Genomic DNA, 18623 nt, shown 5'->3' with positions numbered 1-18623 from the left:
GTAGAAAGAGTTAATAATCTTTGGCCCACTGCAAAAGAAACTCTTCCAAACATATCAAGGTAGAGTAACTAAGGCAAACTGTCCTGTAAATATATCTGAGAAATGTTACTATTTCAGTATGTCTCTTGGCTTATACACGAGCATATAGAGTATACATTTTCTAATACAAATGCTTTTGTGGGTGTACGTTGGGTACTTTATCTGGTTTTCATTATGAACCCTCCTCTGTATTAGAGAAAGACAGAAATAACCAGTGAAGTTAGTAACATTTCTCAGCTCCATAACAGCTACTGTTGTGGAGAAGAGATTCATTCAGTATTATTTTCATGCCCTTTGTCATGATCAGAAAATATCATGAAGAGAATACTTCATGTCATGTGTGTTTTATGTTAGGGGTATGCACCTGGGTGTTTTCCTTTAATCAGTACAGCACAGCACGTGATTATATATCAAACAAATACATTAGTCTCTGTACCTTATTATTACCCTTCTGTACCTTATGACAAACCTAGATCTCTGTGCTCATTATTGTCAGCAGTCTTGAGGATGCCATCCCCTGTTCTCCCATACTGAACTCTCTGTCCTGGCTTTTATGAGCTACAGGCCATGCTAGTCATTTTCATATAGTGATAAGTTCCTACTGTGGCACTAAAACAGTGTTTTGTAAAAACTGGGCTCGACCTTCCACCCACAGCTTCCATGGAAGAGAAAGCAAAGGCTCTCCAAAAAAAAGAGTGGATGTCCGTCCATCCAGAACGTCTAGCATTGAGCGCAACAAAGAAAAGGAGAACTCCCTGAATTACAGCAGTGATACAGAAAATAAGAGGAATTCAGTTAAAGAGTCAGATGAGAACAAAGAAAACATGATAATGAACTCAGAGCTTAAGGAAGACTCTGTTTTTTATCAGGATGAGGAAGTTTTGAATGACTCCATTATTTCTGGTAAGGAAAGTCACTTATTTCATTATATACTATTGAAGCCTAACGTAATGTTCTATAAAACAACAGAAAATACTGAGCACTATAAATTATTCTGTGTGGTGACACAACACAAATCCAAAGTTATAACATAAATCCAAATCATACAGGGTTCCAGCTGCAAAGTGTCTGAGGTGGCTGCAATGGATGAATACTTGGCAAGCTAGGCAACACAGTGGCTCAGACTGTGGATTCCTACTGTGGAGTGCTTATATGACCCAGAAGAAAGCAGCTTCAGAGATATGATGCTGCCCATTCATATGGTGCAAGCTGGAATGTAAGCAAGGCATTTCTGGTCTTGACACTGAATGGCACTGCTTCTGTCAGCATTCATTCAAATGCCTCTATTTGCATTTTAGAAAGAATGAGAGATGCAGAAGTGGCAGGAATAACACCAGAATAATTCACTAAAAGTAAAGGTTCTTTTTAGCTTTAAAAATCTGGGCTGGTTTGAAAATCAGGATATAAATTATCAGTTAATCCAGAGTTACTTTATGATTACTGTACTGTGTTTTCACATCACCAAATTAGTCATTGCCACCCTGCATGTAGCTTTGAACTGGTAACAGATGCAAACAAGGTCCTTGCATTAGTGTGCAGTATTTGGATTTGTCTTTTGCTTGATAGAATTAACAGTAAACATACAAGAAAATAAATGTCAGGATTCAATTGAGTGAAAACAGGAACTTTTGTTGGGAACCTGCAGAGACCAAACATGAAAAAGGTATGAGTTCTCAAAACATTTGTTGTCCTAGCTGAGCTGCCATAAATTGTGAAACAAGGCATAACCAAGATTTGGCCTTGGTCATGGGACACACTGGCATTGAACACATCATACTGACAAGGAGAAATTAATCCTTAGGAAGAAAATAGATAAAGATATTTGCATTTTCAATTTCCACTGAGATAGTGATTAGGAAGGATTTTGTCTCAAGGTGTTGACAATGGATATGGGGAAAACTGGGGCTTTGTTTCCTTTGTTCTTTCCCCCCCCCCCCCGTTTTTTTTTAAATTATTATTTGTTTGTTTGATTTGGTTTATTTGGTTCAATTCTGAAGCATCAAAAATGGATCTCTGCAGGAAGTGAAATAACAGAACTGGCCACCAGCAGGCCAGTCAAGGTGAGAACAGACCCTGCTGATGTACCTGAAGAGGGTAACACCATCTCCCTCCTTTCATTTTGTCTGGCAGGTATTATTTTTCAGGAATTAACCCAATTGGTCAGGCATGGGAAGCAGCTCTTCGGACTATGAGATCAGCTTAATCCAGCTCTCTTGCATTTTTATTTGGTAAAATACCCTAAAGATTAATGAGTGCATAGTGCATATGGACCATGGGAGTGGCTATAGCATAAGCCTTTTAGAAATCCTAACATCTGGATGAAGTGAGCACAGCTTATCCTGTGTGGGTTGTATGCGCTCTACTCCTTTAATACTGCAGAGGGATTTGGGTTAAAGTTGAGATTTTTCAGTTATGATTTGTGTTTTTAATTTCACAGAGTAGTGGACTTTTGAAGTCTGCAGAAGAGTAGTCTGGGAGTAGTCAGAGCTTGGAAGAGCAGCTGCATTTTACTTTGTCTCAATCAACGTATTGCATTGTTCCACCTCACTTTGAAAATACAAGCTTCTAGAGAACATACTGAGATAGCTTAATTCAGTGTCTGCACTTCAGCTTCAAAAACTGACTTCTTGCAAAAAGGTGCATGCAGTCTTCTACCTGCACAGCATAAGTTTCAGCTGACCTTCAAATGGATGAGGGCATCAGAAAACAACCCTGACTTTGTCTGAGCAAATAATCACCATGATTCTAGCTCTTGTTCTCCCATAATCCAAACATGAAATATAGCATGACATAGCAGGTAGTTTTAGAGCATCCTGGTGAGAGCAGGAATAGTTCTGCATGCTTATACCTCAGCTGTCACTGATAAATAGGAGAATAACCATTTAGAGCACACCTCTCCAATTTAAAAAACATATAGAAAAAGTGTTGTGTGCACATGTACAGCTCCCTTGTTTTCTTCTATAGAGTTCTGGACAGAGAAATCCACATGTGCTGCATGGTGTATACATATCTTGCTTTCAGTGCACCCAAAATGCACTGAACTGCCTGTAAATCCACCACACAGATGGCCAGCACATGGGCAGCATGTCTGTCGTGTTCAAGAGACACTGGGCTTAGTGTGCATGTGCAGTCTCTCTGCAGCAACCTCCTGGCATGACCAAATTCCCCTTAGTGCCTGTTTAAAACTTTCAGGTGAAAATGAGAGCGCGTTCAGGGATAAATGGGAAACTGTTCCTTCATGTGCTGCTTGGGTTGAGCACTGCTAACACCCATTTTTCATCCACTCCCATTGAGGTGAAGGCTTAAAAAAGCTTGACTGAGTCCCAGGCCTGTGGCTTAGTAATCCAAGTGTTTCTGATGGAGACATACTCATTTAGCAGAATGCTCTGTGTGCAACAGCCAAATAATTTAACTTCTTTTACCCATCTGTTAAACACATACCTAATTCTTCACAGAGGGCTGTATGGTTTAATTTAATTAAAGCTGGCAACAGACTTCGAAAGCATTAAGAGGAAGGTGCTAAACAAGGGCACAGCTTTCAGATTCCAGTCAGGGTTTTGAACTCATTCATTTTAGGTCATTGCAACTATTTAGAGACTTGCCCCTTCTTACCCAGGGATTCCATGCCTACTGTCTGCCCCACTTTTCCCAAGATGCATATGTGGATGTGCTATAGATTTTTCCTCCCTGCATGAAGAAATTCAAGATCAATAGTGACAATAATAATAATGTAGTCCCCCAGATCTTGGGCAAATAAACTGCCAATATTTGAAAATGAGAATCTATTTAGGATTTAGTATCTTGCCATCCTGCAGAGCATCCCTTTTAAAGCACACTTTAATCCTATCTCAAATGCCAAATAAAAATACCAATTAAATGTCATTTTCTTTATAAGTGAGATGACCTTTCTTAGAAAAGGTGAAACCTTTTTTTTTCTTTTCTCTTTTTTTTTTAAAAAGGGCCACAAAACACAACCACTGTTAAAGTAAAAAGGTACCAAACCAAAAAACAGCTATTGCACACTGTGCAATACAACAGCTGTTGCACACTTAACTGCAGCTCCTGAGTACTCTGGCAACATCCATCTGACTGGTGCTACACTGCACTGAGAATTTTCTGACTGCTGAAGTCCTGGACTGGACCATAGAATGGCCAGGACAGCACAGCAGAGGCATATAGGACTCTGGTGTAAATTTACTTGCTGCAATATACCTGTAATTAATTACTAGAAGACTGCAGTCCTTCCAGGGTGACTCAGCAGCTCACTGAGCTTTAATAGCACTTCCATTTTCCTCTCTGCACACCGTAAGCAATCCACTCCTCAGCAGATAGAGACTTCACTTCAGGCTTCTAATCTGCATTTGAGAATGAAGACTGATTTCTTTGTAAGCAGTTAGAGTTCACAGTCTTTTTGTGGTATACCTTTCCAAACACGGCAAAATGGTTGTATAAGCTCAGTGGTCCAGTTTTCACTTGCTTAGCCTGCTTAAGCCTGAAGAGCTACAACAAGAGATACGGATACACCAAAGCTCAGGCGATTCCTTCCAGTGAAAGAGTGCTTCAAATGTCACCAGCAGGACAGCATCAAGGACCAAACATTCTGCACATCAAGAGCAGTAAACTCATGAAAACAGATTCTGCACGTCTTCCTTGAAGAGCTCTTTTGTAATGGCAATATTGTAGATCATCTTTTTTTGATAGAAAACACGTGTTAGTACATTTAACAGTAAGCAGAACAGGACATGCAATCACAATAAGTATCTATGCTCTGTGTTGCCCAATTAACTTGCTAACATTCTGGAAAGTGCCACAAAATATTATTTTCTTTCATTCTTTGGAATATTTTCCCCTGCTCTCTTCAGAAGAAAAAGCCTAAAGTGAAGAGTATACTATTGATTTGCAATTCTGTTATGATGCATTGTCACCTTGGACAGGATGCAGATACATGTAATGGCTTACATGCAATGCTATACACAGTGTTAGTGTCTGCTAACACAGTTCTGGTTTTCTATGTCTGAAAGAACAATGACATTAAAAAGCCATAATTAGATGTAAAATAAAAATAGAGTGACCAACTCTGACTGTCTCAGTTACCATTTCCTATTGCTTGTTTATGCCTGGTCACCCAGAGGGGAAGATGCACATATTCTGGCCACTTGTTGCTGAGCCATCCCATCTTTCTGCAAAGGAACCACTGAATGATTCATGGAACAGGGTTTGCTCTCAGCTATAGGGATGCTCAGAGGTCTGAGACAAGATGCACAGCCTTTGATTTCTGAACTAAAGGTGTAAGTCATATCTCAGCTGAAAATAATTTTCTCCTGAAACCATTGCTTGCTTATGAAGGCCAGTAAAGACAACAGAGGACTACAACCCTTCTGCATTTGTAAGCAGTTTATTGTCAGAGCCCTAATCACAAGCACAGTTGTATCACTGCTTATATGATTGTGTGTTACTGCTCACTGCACACTAACTTACAAGTCACCATCTCTGCACAGTTTCCCACTCTTTACATGTTCATTTTTCATCTCCAGGAACTGTCTCTAATGCCTTTCTTTACAATCTATATCCCAGGTACTTTGCCAAGAAAATGCAAGAAAGAACTGTTGGCAGTAAAACTACGAAACAGACCAAGCAAGCAGGAGCTGGAAGACAGGAATATTTTCCCAAGGAGGACAGATGAGGAAAGACAGGAAATCCGGCAGCAAATTGAAATGAAGCTCTCAAAGTAAGTTATCTGAGTATAGGGGGGAATCTCCCTTTTCAATGAAGTGCCTTCTTAGTACCGTCAGATGAGAAATTGTCACCCACCCCTGAGCTCATTTCCAGCAGTGAATAACACAAAATCTAACACATCACATTTTCGGCTGTCAGTCAGTCACATGAAAAAATCTTAACTGCCTCTTCAGTCAGGATTCCCTTGATTTCAGTGGAAAACAAGACATGAGTAAATGGAAGTTATAAACCTCCACATCTACCTGTGGTTCCACAGATGTGATTAAGATTTTGAAGTCCTCTAAGAAGGCTAGTGCTTTAATGTAACAACAGTAATCTGATTACGTATTGATCTGATCTGGCCTGGCCAGCACTAGATGAATTTAAGGCGAAGGGCCATTGCTTCTTTGAGCTGCATGCTCAAAGAAGGGGAAGCTCCTGAGTGTGTTGGTGGCTGTGTTTCTGTTTTAAGGGAGGAGCAGCTTCAGCAGCATTGCTGACACATGGGTAACGTGTTTGTGCAAGTCCTGCTAAGGGGATGGCAGGAATGGTCTGGTTTTGATCAGTAACCAGGGCAACAGTGTAGAGCTGGGTGAGAAACAGCGTAACTGTGGCGTGTAGCCTAAAGCAAAGGCTGAAGGTAACTATGGGACTGCATCATTTGTTTTTCTGTGTGTGTGCGTGCAGTTGGTTTTTTGGTTTTTGTTTTTCCCCTAAAAGCTACATTTGGGTATCTGGAAGCATGAATTTTTTAGATGAGACAAAGTAGATTGCTAAATAATGTGTGCTGTGCCTGCCCACCGTTGAGGCAATGCAACAGCCCACACTGGGACAGCAAGTGCTGCTCGCTGCCAAATCAAACTGAGAAACACTAACAGAAGTTCATTTCCAAAGCTTATTAAATATTAAATATTTCAAGTCTTTCCTGAAAGAAACATTTACTGATATTTAAGGCTAGCTCATTCATATGTATGCATTTGATTAAACTTTATCTCAGGGGACAGTGAATGAGAGACACATATGGATCAAAACACAAGTCCTAACAGACCAGCGCTTTTGGGAGGAAACACCCCTGCCACCACCACACTTGCTAAGAAATGAGATGCTGAATGAACAGAGATGAGATTAAGGGAAATGTCCTGATGCCCCTGCAGTGTTGGATGCAGCAGTCACCTTCTTCCAGACTCCTAGGAACTACTGTTTATTTGTTTCATGGCAGCACCTTACACCCAAAGGAATGTGACTGTGCAAGACAGCAAATGACAGCTCCTGTACAAAAAATACATAGATCCTATGCAAGCAGAAAATCCCATGTTACAGTTTACATCAAATTCTAAGAGATACAGCCAGAGTAAGCCACAGATGTGCCTTAATAGCCATTATTTCAGGAGAGAAAGTAGACCTGATGTATTCATTTCAGGGAAATATTTCAAGTTGCACTTTGATACTGTTAAGTCTAGTATTTTGGCCCGACAAAAAGAAATGTTTTCATAGATCAGGTGTCTAATTTTACTGCTCTAAAATACACCAACAAAAAGGTTGCCATCCCACTGCATCCTTTAAAAACAAGCTGAACCACCACCTGTATTCAGAGGGATAAGATTATCTCATCGGCAGCCACACCTCATCCTGCTGAAATGCCTGGAAGGTCACCTCTCTCTTCAACACCACCTGACTTCTGATCTGAAAGGTCTGATGGAATTGCAGCTTGAGGTGGCATAACTGCAGGTTTTATCTTTTTCATTTCATTTGCCATTTTACTTCCTTAATAATAAGCCCGGACAATTATTTTAAAGGAGTCATAATTCAACTATCAGTACAAAGACTTAAAAAGAAAACTGCTCTGCTGGTAAAGAAAAGGACTGGTCATGACTAGAAGCTAGGAAATATACTCTCTATAGGTAAAGGCAGTAAAGATAGTCCCCGTATTGTCTCTTATGATCTCACAAAGCAATCTGTGGTGCTGGCTATTAGTCTCAATGGTTATGTGTAGAGGATGGCTAAAAGCCAGCTTTGTTCCAAGTGCTGGAAGACAGTCTTTCATTTAGATGCTTCCTCCTGGAACGTGTCAGGTTCAGCGCATCTTGGAAAACAGACGGTGCAGAGATTGCTGGAATAGCCAGGAATGGCAAAACAGATTGGAAGCAACCTCCCACACAACTTCCAGCACATATGTGCACTGGCAGAGCTCAGCTCGCTCTTAACTCATCCATCAGAATAGAATGGGACCATACAAACAAGCTCAGGTGACGGATGCACAAAAGCAGTATTTACACCAAGAAAACCAAGGAATGTGTTAAAAAATGAAAAATAAAATCCCAAACCTAAAAGTTGGTGCTGGCAAAGGCAGAGGAGTCAAAGCCCTCGACTCATCCCTCTGGAGTTTCAGACTAGTTCTCACTCCCTACAGCACAGAATCACAGAATCACAGAATCACCCAGGTTGGAAGGGACCTCAAGGATCATGTAGTTCCAACCCCCCTGCCTAGCAGGGCCACCAAACACACGCATTCAGATCAGGTTGCCCAGGACCCCGTCCAACCTGGCCTTGGAACACATCCAAGGACGGGGCATCCACAACCTCCCTGGGCAGCCCGTTCCAGGGCCTAACCACTCTCCTTGTAAAGAACTTCCCCCTAACATCCAACCTAAATCTTCCCTCCTTCAACTTGGATCCATTTCCCCTAGTCCTGCTGTTGTCAGCCCTTTTGAAGAGTTTACTCCCCTCCTGGGTGTAGCACAGACCACCCCAGAGTCCCCACTCAGAGCACAAACTGACAGCAGCATGGAAACGCAACCACACTGGGAAGAAGAATGAGAATCTTGGATGAGCTGTTGAGGTCTTCACATTCATTCATTTAATGATACTTGTGCAGCTGAATCTCTCTGTAGGTGTGACAGCTTGGAAGTTTACAGCATACTGCTAAGTGCTCAAGTATGAGGTACTATCAGGCAATTGGGTTCCAATAGGCATGAATGCTTGCTGTACAATCTTGCCATTTCCTGTGCAGATTAGAGCATATTACTTCTGTACTGGTAACATTTTGATAATTGCAATGGGACTTGCCTGCTCAGCTACGAATCTAGATATACCATCAGGCTGTAGACCTGTCCTTCTGCACAAGAGAATAATGTACAAGCAAATTAGAGAGTTGTTATTCAATTGCTGACTGCATCAGAATAGCAAGTAAACAGGCAGTTGTTTTCAAGATCAATATTTTACAGCACATTTGTAGGGATTTGAAAGTTTATAACTGCCTGGAAAATTGCTTGTTTCACAGCTAACACAACCTAGCTCTGTAGTCTAGAAAGAAAGCTATGCTGATGTATGTAATGTACAAAACACATCAATAATGGCATCTAAGTAACTTAAAAAATAGGGAGAGAGAAGAAAAGCACTTTATCAAAACCACTGTATTTTTTCTAAATGGTTCTAGTTGAAATACTTTTGGGGGTAGTTGTGAATCTGGCAATAAAGCCAACTCTGTGCTGTCATGCTCATGAGTGTTTGCACAACCAAAACGAATACTTATTTTTCTTCACTTTCCCATCATGTATTTCCCATCTTCTGTGCTTCCAAGCCAAATTATCACTTGTTGCCATGGAAACACAGACATCTCCCTCTTCCTCCATCCAAACCGGTAGTGTTCCATCTTCCCCATATTTCCCTTTCCAGTCATGTTTTCTGTTATTAATTCATGCATCCCTGTGCCCATGGCCACAATATGTGCTTGCAATATTCTACTGTGCATTAGACAACAGAGATTTTGATATTCCAGGCTCCCAACAGGTCTCGTTTCCAATTATTATGGGTTCACAGCACAGATAATAAGACCTCCATGGAATTCAATGAATTGAGAGCTCTTTGTGTCAAGAGGCAGAGAAGACATTTGCAAGTACAATTATTTGCAAGAACTGCTTTCTGTCTTACAGACCCACTTTGTTCTAGGAGGAGTTTTAGCTGAAATTTGGAGAAGTAAAATAGTTGCTCAACTGAAAAGTGATGTAGGAAAGGGTTGTTTAATTAAATTTGATATCTGACTGCTTGTGAAGTTAATGTTTGAGCTGCCTGGGTGGCTGATGCTTCTCAGGCACGCTTTGTATAACCACAGTTAAAGACACTCCATTATTACTTAATGTTTCAACAAAAACATGAATTCTCGGAAAGGATTGTACTTGTAATTTTCACTTCATGTTCTGTGTCACCTCCTTGGATATTTGCATAAGTAGACATGAAACATTAAGCAGCACTTAGAAGATTATGGAGATGGGAATTCATATGCAGAAGTGTGGGCCTAAAAGGAGTCACACAGGAAGAGTGACAGCTTTGTGAACCTAAAACTCATCTAAACCACTTTGGAAATCCTGGCTTGGGGAAGCAGATCATGCTGGGGCAAGATTTCTTGTCCATGTAAATTGGCAAAGAAGGTATCTTTATTCAGATTTACCACATCTGGATATCTGCAGTTCTAGTGCTGCCCTGAGGTTCTCAGAAAGGCATTTGCAAGTTGACTTCCCAGAAAGTGCAGACGCAGCAAAATGCATAGCCAGATTAGGCTCAGGTTTGCAGCTCAGCCTCACGTAACAAAGCGTGAAGTTCACAGCACTGCTGAAGGCAGAACACCAAGAAAACAGCACTTCAGATTTGCAGCCTGAAAGCATAAAGTGTGACGGTTCAACACAGAGCAGTCATAAAGGAAAATTTTACCTATTGTGTCCTGTTTCCTAAGAACAACACATCCAGCACTGTTTCCTCATGGGAATGGCTCAGAGCAGCTCTGCTGACTGGAAAGGAATCAGCCCTCCAGAGGCATCCACTGGGAAAGCGGGCTGAATTTACAGGATTTGGGGGCATACTTTACTTGATTTGGTCAAAAGGAGAGTGAGGTACAATATGTTAATAGCCCTAATGCAGAAAAGTGTTGAGCGGGTGCTGAACTGAGCCCAGTTTAGAGATTGCCCTAAATTTACCTGGAGATTATTGAGTTTTGGGTTTTTTTTGATGCAGCTCTGGCCGTGCTCTAACTCCCACTGGCTGAAGTAGAAATTAGGGAACCGTCCTGATTTAGATCATAATTTCAGACTGGCTGGGAAGACATGACACAGATTTGTGTCAGAGACAGAAAGGCAGGAGCAGAGAAAAGCTCGGCTGTCACCGCTAATTAGCTGTGTACGATTTACTGCATGCCTTCCTCATTTGGCAGGAATCCTCCAGGTTACCTTGTCACCAATGCTAAAAATAACCCTGGTGAGTGCAGTGTGGGTGTCTGCACAACCCGCAGCTCCTTGCATATGACACAAGCTATATATAGAGCCAGAATTTAATTCCGTGGGCATGTGGGTAAGCCAGGGGAGTCTCCTGCTCTGCTCTAGACAGCATGAGATCGTGACAGCCAGCGGGCTGGGAGGGGGGGGGGCTGCTGGGGATTTGCACAGGGATGCTGTGGTATTTTATTATCAGCTTGCACAGCGCTGAAGTGCGTTTAGACCCAGTGCTATGTAAGGAGTTGGGATTTTTTTCATGTTCTGGCTCTTTTCCATTGTGGGCTCAGGTTTTCAGGCTACAGGAAAAGAAAAAGACAAGCAATGTATTTGGGAAATAAGTAGTAGTAAGAATGGGGAGAGGCTGGAGGACCAGGAGACATGCAAGCAATGGCTGAGATTTTTCAGAGCTGCCTCTGGAACTGAGATGCTTGAATTCCATAGGCATTAAGATTCTCTGCGTCCTTCCTTGAAGTCAGGAACACAGTTGGAAACTCCATTCTGTACCCAGTGACAGACAGTGCTGGCCTTGCAGTCAAGGAGGTTTGGTATCTGCTGCCAGAATTACTCTGAGGCAGTCTTCAAGGATGAAAATCACAAGCAAAGAGAGAAAGGTCAAGTTTTGTTCACGTCTCCAAGCGATGAGTGAGTTTAGCCTCCTGTTTACACCACTTTTCAGATTCAAGGGAGCTGCCATACAGCTCAAATACACGTATTACAAGAGATTCAAGATTATCAGTACTTGACATACCCTGTCCCTTTTTCTTAAGGACTGAAGAGCTCTTGAGAAAGGTATCCCTTGTTCCCTTTTGCTTATTATATTTGCAAAAACAGAATGAACTTCACTAATGTGAATCACTGATCAGCCCCCATGAGTATGTGATCATAGCAGATCCTCCCGAAAGAAATTCTTCAACAAGAAGTGTTTGTTTGCTTCAGTAATGCAGCACAACACGTGCACAGTTACTTACAAGACAGCCTGTCAGCTGCAGGCAAGAGCCACGAGCTGCACCTGAGCAAGAGCCATTAGCTGTATTACACCAACCCACTGCATGCCTGGCAACAACTTTCAAATATGCTGCTTCATTCATAAAGCGTTGCAACAGTGAAGATTCAGTTCCATAGGTTAATTTTTGATCCGAACACTGCACATATGACTCAAAGCTATTCTCAGTGCAGTTTACATCTCTAAAGATTCAGCATGCTCTGCCTAGGGACGAGAAAGCTTTACATCAGCGGGTCACAGCCGATAAAAGATTTCCTTCTGGGAAGCCCAGCTCCTTGTGCTGCTCTGTTCTACTTCCCCGACTCCAGTGCTGGGAATTCATAGTCAAACATGTTTTTCACAGTAAAGTGAAGGCAAGGGCAGCAGGTCAGTGCACAGCAGGAGAGGGAAGAGCAGAGCAGCAGGTGTAAACACAGAAGTATCGAGGGCCTTTTCTGGGACACAGAGTCAATTTCTCGAACTGATCTTCTAGCAGAAGTGGCACATGTAAAAGTAGAGATCAAAAAACGTCAGAGTTCAGAAGGCCTCGATCTATTCCACATAACTTAACCATATAAATAAAATTGCATGAAAGCTGCCTAAGCAAGTGTAATTGAATAAGGAAAAAACACTTCAGGGATGAAAATAGTGTGTTAGTTTTGCCCTGCTAAACTGCCTACGGACAGCATTGTGTGCAGGCTCAGGTCCCCTCTAGGCATCAACATGTGCCTGCAGGTCTGGACCATTGCCCTGTAAATATTGGGCAGTCATAGAACAAAATGGAAATCCGCAGAAAGCCAATAATATTCTGTAACGCTTCAGCTTACACTGGATTATGATTTGGGTCCTTAAGCTGATTTGGAGCACAAGTAATTACAGAAGTTAATTTAATTTGCAGAGCATAGAATCATAGAATCACCAAGGTTGGAAAAGATGTCTAGGATCACCCAGTCCAACCATCCTCTCATTACCAGCATTTCCCCCTAAACTACATCCCTCAGTACAACTTCTAAACATTTCTTGAACATCTCCAGGGGAAAGAAAACATAGATTAATCAATAGGGACCAAAACAGGTTGTGTTCTGGTTGTCACAGCCATTCATGCTGTACTGTGACAAAAACCAGGCCCAAACAAAGTGCTGTAGCAGCTGTGGGCTACCAATAGTTCAAGTGGCAGCTCAGGCACTCATGGTGGCAGCCCTTGCCATTTGTGGGGATGGTCGCTGTGTTGCTGCCATTACTCACATCTAGGTTTTTGTCATTTGTTCATGAAACTCAGGAACAATATTTTATGCCCTTCATGTGAAGCACTTACTTCAAAAGTACAAAAGCAAGATGGGATGGACAGTACTTATCTATAAGACTGTGAATAGGTATAAGCAAAAATGTAAGCCTGAAGAGGGGTTGGCTGTACATTTTTTCAGTTTTGATGTACCCAACTTCAGTCTTGCCACATTAAATTATGTATGAACAAAAAAGAAAGGTTTTTACTGCTCCCCTTTTCCTTTAAACCTAACCAGCTTCATGTGCAGAGTGGATTTAAGTGACTTTTGCCATGACTGTTGCTGTGAGTTGCAGAATACCTGAGCAGTTAGAATTTACTTCTCCCACAGAACATGCAGTGTGGCTTTTAGATGGAGGAAGGGAAAAAGATGAAACTTCCTTATGATGTGGTGTCACATTTGAATGCACCATACCTGGAGGGCAGACAGCGAGTACCACAGCAGTGGGTTATTGCTGATCTATGGGGCAGTGTTGTCAGGTGAGTGGTTTGCACCTTTGCATGAAGAATTCAAGCATGTTTTTAGACTTCATTCCAAAAACTGGCCAGACCTCAGATGGCTCCCAGCATGTGATCCAGGAAACAGCAATTAACACACGGCCGTTGCTGGCTGTCCAAATACTGGTAGGGTTACTACCATTTCCTCCTCCCAGAGCTCTGAGCACAACTTCTGTGCCCTCGTCATTCAAGATCTTAATTCCTCCCAGAAATAGAGGCTTGGGCTTGCTGCTTTCATCCAGTAAAACTGGGTCAGTGTAGCACAGTTCCTGCCTTTTTGAAATAACCTCAGAGACAGCTAGGCGGTGAAAAGTGAAAGAAAGAAATATTTAGAAAATAGACAGGAGGCAAGGAGAAGAAACAGGTCAGAATAGAGGCTCTTCGTTTTTAATCAAACTACTTAATAAATATTGATTAGTCTGATTAATGATTAAACTGTAGTTCTAGCTAAGTCTCTTTGATTTCATTCCCTGTGCCCACCCGGCACCAGGTCTTGCACCAGGTCTTTATCACCAGGTCTTGCAGGCTTACTCTGCTGTTATGGGATTTTTCACATAACTTGGGAGCTGCTTGACTCCTACAGAGTACTTCAAGTTCCCTTCAATGATTTAATTACGTTGAAAAACAGATACTGAAGCGGCCAATGCATCTCCCTGACTCTCCAGCCTCAGGATAATGATTCTTTCCTAGAAGTTGCCCTCATTTTCTGTCTTCTTCTGTAGCTGTCATGTTGCATAGCAAAAGACTAGAGGCCTCTCAGGTTTATCACTCTGTGCTCAAGTATTTATCCAGTGGAACAGACAACAACCTCTGATGCTGGGGACCTTCTGCTGAAAAATCCACCTTGCTGAGGACTCTCCACACAGCTAGGAAATGGATCGGCTTGAAGAGCCAGCACATTAGTAAAATCCTAGTCTTAAATCACATCAGATACAGGTTTCTTCAGCCTAGTTAGTTCACTGTTGCATAAAGATGTAACAGTTATTTTTAAATTAAAATTATCCAAAATGTGATTGGGCTGAGACACAAACGGTAGAATAAAGACTTGAGTGCCTTACTGTTGGGAAAAAAACACTCAAAATGAAGACACTGTGGCTCACAGATGAGCTTCTGCACTCATTTGCCTGAGATGATCATATGCATCGGGCAAATCAGGATGTGAATGAATTAATACTTCCGTAGTTTTTCAGAAATAATAACAGTAAGAACAGCAAGGAAAGCCTCTCCAGATAGCAGCTGGTCTATTGTGAGGAGACACGTCTCATTGGAAGGTGTTTGCAAAAGCCATTTTCTGGACAGTCCACACCATGGCATTACTATTATAGCTATTACAGGGCATGGCTACAATACTTGGAAATACCACCCAACAAGAAGGATCCTCCTTTTCAAGAGAAGATGAGATAAACCAATGCTAATGTTGTACAGAAAGTTGTACTGATAGATGCCATGTTATTACACTTAAAATAATCTCTTTGCAGCTTGTACAACCTGAGGGAAAAAGATAACAGTGTGTGGAAATGCCAGCTTTAGCTCCATGGGGATGATGAGGGCAGGGTAGGCAGGGACTTGCTGGCACAATGAAGGTTCAAATGCAACATTCCATCAACTACAGTGAAAAAAAATAAGCCAAAAAGGCCCAGAAAATCTGTGTGGTGGAGGTCATTTGTGCACAGAGAAGGCCCTTCCTAGCTTTTTTGGAAAGTCACTGCCACCTGGCATTCCTCTGCTTGGTTCCAGCAGCTCCTAGCAAACACTCAGCTGACCAAGCAACTCTATGGCAGCACAGTATGCATGAATCCTTTTTCAGGAGCAGAGACCTTCCAAAGGCTTTCTGCTGTAGCCTTGCACTGACAGTAAAATACAGCTCATGTTGTGCTACAACAAATCATAAAAGAAATGTCAAAGCCAAATGCTTGGGTCAGTGTGAAATGTTACATAATTAAATTATTATATTTTATTCAATTTATGAAGATCTATTTCCTAAGTACTGAAAATGAATGGATAACCTTCGCAGAGATTTTAGGGAGAAAAAAAAAAAAAGATATTCAAATAAAATTGAAAAAAAAAAAAATTAAAATTCAGTGCAGTGAACAGATTCTAAACATTCTATGGGCAAAGGCTGCAGGGCTCAGGCCAGCCTTGGCTAATGACAGGACAGCAAGCTGCAGGTCTAGCTCTGAGCTGGAAAATGCTGCGCTAACAATAGCATGTACGACAGAAACAGCAAGCAGTGCAACAGATGGCGATATGCTATTGATATGCTGTCTGCAGGCAGGGATATCCCAACTGCTTGGAGATGCTGCGTGGGTGAGTGACAGGAGAGAACTAGGAAGCGCTTGCGTTGCCAGGGAGAGCATTCGCAGAGAGATCTGTGCCATTTGACAGCAGCACAGACATGGTCCCAGCAGGGTCTGTCCATCCCAGGAGCATTTGCAGATTTAGGAATCACTGTCACTTCAGTTTTTTTCTTTGGGGATTACACAAAGCCAAGACAGCATTGCGATTTCCTTGATTCAGTTCAGGGATTAAGAAAGCTATCCCCTGGCATGAAGCCTGACATTACAACCAGTTTGCAAAGCACAGTGGCATGCCCTCTCCATTCCAAGCTGCCGGGTTAGGAGGCTCACAGAGATCGAAAGGAACAGCTCTGGAGAAAATTCCTGCTGTCGCTTTAAGCAACACCTTGCAAAGGCCAATATACTGCAGATCTTTATCTGTTACTTCACTGCGTTTGCAGACTGCCAAAGGGTCCCTGTATATAAAAACACAGGTTACTGGGAGCAGAGAAGTAGATTCTGCAGAGCTCACAGTGCATGGGGAAATTCTCAACCGCTGTTATCCATGGCAAGAATGACTATTCTCAAATTATTTTGCATTAAATGAAGATGTGGATAGGAATTTACATATAGTTGGCCAAGGCAAGCTGTAAGCGATGCCTACCAGCATTTCTATCTGCTCTCTGCAAATCCAGCTGTTGGTCCTTCCAGTGACCCAAATCCCAGCAGTACACTGCAGTGGCATCTGTTTATATGAGTAACTGTTTGTATGCTAAGTGAACAGCATTGCAGGATCCTTTTAACAGGGAGCATCCCAGTTGAATTCACAGTGTTTTGGAACACTTCCTTTCACATGCAGTATCCCTATTTGATGAATTCTGAAATGCAGCCTGTGCTACAGTTCAAACTGACATGTCTTCTGGTATTTTGGCCTCCTGTCACTGTTCCCTCTGACCTTAGTGGCCGAAATTGCATTCCTGGCTGTGCAGGATGGAAAGGCATGAGCCTACAGACACCTTATTTCTTGCAGGGCTCAGGGATGGCTGGCAATCCAGCCTCATTCTCTCTAGAGGATTTCAAGCACAAGCATTGTATTAGGCAGTGTTTACACAGTGAAGTGAAAGAAGAAGGAAAAACATAGGTTTTAAAACATATAATTACCCAGCAAGCACCCAGGAGTACATAACTGTCCCACTAGGAATATAAGAAGGTCTTAATAAAACCATGGGCCCTACTGCAGGGCTAAGATTTGCTTCTGGTCTACTACTGATCAGTTTGCAGGCTCCCCACTGTTGCACAAGCAGTACCAGAGTTGATTTCAGTATCACTTTGGCCCTGCCAGATGTCTTTATTTCAAGTAAAATAAATAGTAATAGACACATAATGGGATAGAGAGAAACCTCTGGGATTTATATAATTCCTTTGTTTGCTTGTCCTCTAGTATCCAACCCACAATGTTCTCAATTTGCCTGTCTGAGATACGCAATATTCTTGTTTATTTTCTGTGGGAACACAGGGCTCCAGAGTTTTACTCCTTTAGAAAAAAAGAAAATCAGAAATCTATTGCTTTGCAATGAAACACTATTCACCTTCTTCAGTGACCTGCACAATGTGACCTAGATCATAACCAGTATGTGATTTCAGTCGGAAGACCCTTCAACGTATATTTTAGTACAACAGCCTTGAGCCCTCATCAGCCTCCAGCACAGAGTTGCAGAGGCAGCCTGCACTACTCGAGCTGTGATATGAAGAACATGTTCTTTCAGCAGTTTTTCTTGCTGAGCTATTTTTAGCTTGAATGCATTCCCCAAACCCTTTCCTTGTCCAGCTGCATGGCAAAGGAGAGGCAGCAGTGAGTGGCAGTGTGGCTCACAGTGACATTGCTACGAAAAGAGGTGCTCTAACTACAGCCTCGCAGGGTGTCTTCAGCTGAATAAAAATAGGGTAATTTCATCACCCTAACGACTAGATGTTGTAATTGTGTTACAAACAGGACAGAACCACTATCTCGCAGCTCCCTTAGACCAACGAGAAAAGCAGGTGGAAGGGAGAGAAAGAGATTCCTGCTCTGAAATATTACATTCACAACAGAACTAAGCCATGTTATTTATTAAATAACAGCCGAGCTTAAAATTGAAACTCTTACATCAGCCCTGGAACACATCACAACATCCTCCCAGAGTCCTCAAGTGAAGATTGAGAGAGGTACTAGAGCAAAAGCTTCCAGAAGGTGAGGGAAGGATGCTCAGCATCTTCACCTGACATTGCAGCAGGCCTTTGAGCCACAAGACTGGCTCTGCACTCCACCTGTGTTTGGCCTTTCTTCTCACACCTCCAAAAGAAAACAAGTATGCAACCAAAGGTCAAATGCTGCAGGACTTTCACAGGCAGTGAAAGCAGTGATTACTGTAGAGGCTTCTCCATCAATCCTCTCACACAATTAGGCACTGGCTCTGTGCTCATCACTAAGCTGCACTGTGCAATAGTAAGGCTGTCACATGGATGCAGGTCCTTTGGGGCATTACCAGGATCTCAGTACAGGAGTCATGCCAGGAAAGTATGTAGTT

At 42.1% G+C, this 18623-nt stretch overlaps 1 protein-coding gene across 3 annotated transcripts in view; it reads left to right on the top strand.

The window, feature by feature from the left end:
- Positions 1–18623, top strand: part of PHACTR3 (phosphatase and actin regulator 3) — a 94333-nt gene that overhangs the window by 61094 nt on the left and 14616 nt on the right. For all 3 annotated transcript variants that reach the window (XM_042832374.1, XM_042832373.1, XM_042832375.1), the window contains exons 7-8: positions 695–942; positions 5614–5767. In XM_042832374.1, coding sequence (XP_042688308.1) covers positions 695–942; positions 5614–5767 — 402 coding nt within the window. The remainder of the gene's footprint in view (positions 1–694; positions 943–5613; positions 5768–18623) is intronic.

Source organism: Centrocercus urophasianus, unplaced genomic scaffold, assembly GCF_019232065.1.
Source record: "Centrocercus urophasianus isolate 14NV4802_14NV808 unplaced genomic scaffold, USGS_Curo_1.0 seq_38, whole genome shotgun sequence".
NCBI classification, from domain to species: domain Eukaryota; kingdom Metazoa; phylum Chordata; class Aves; order Galliformes; family Phasianidae; genus Centrocercus; species Centrocercus urophasianus.
This window is presented reverse-complemented; position numbering and strand designations above follow the sequence as displayed.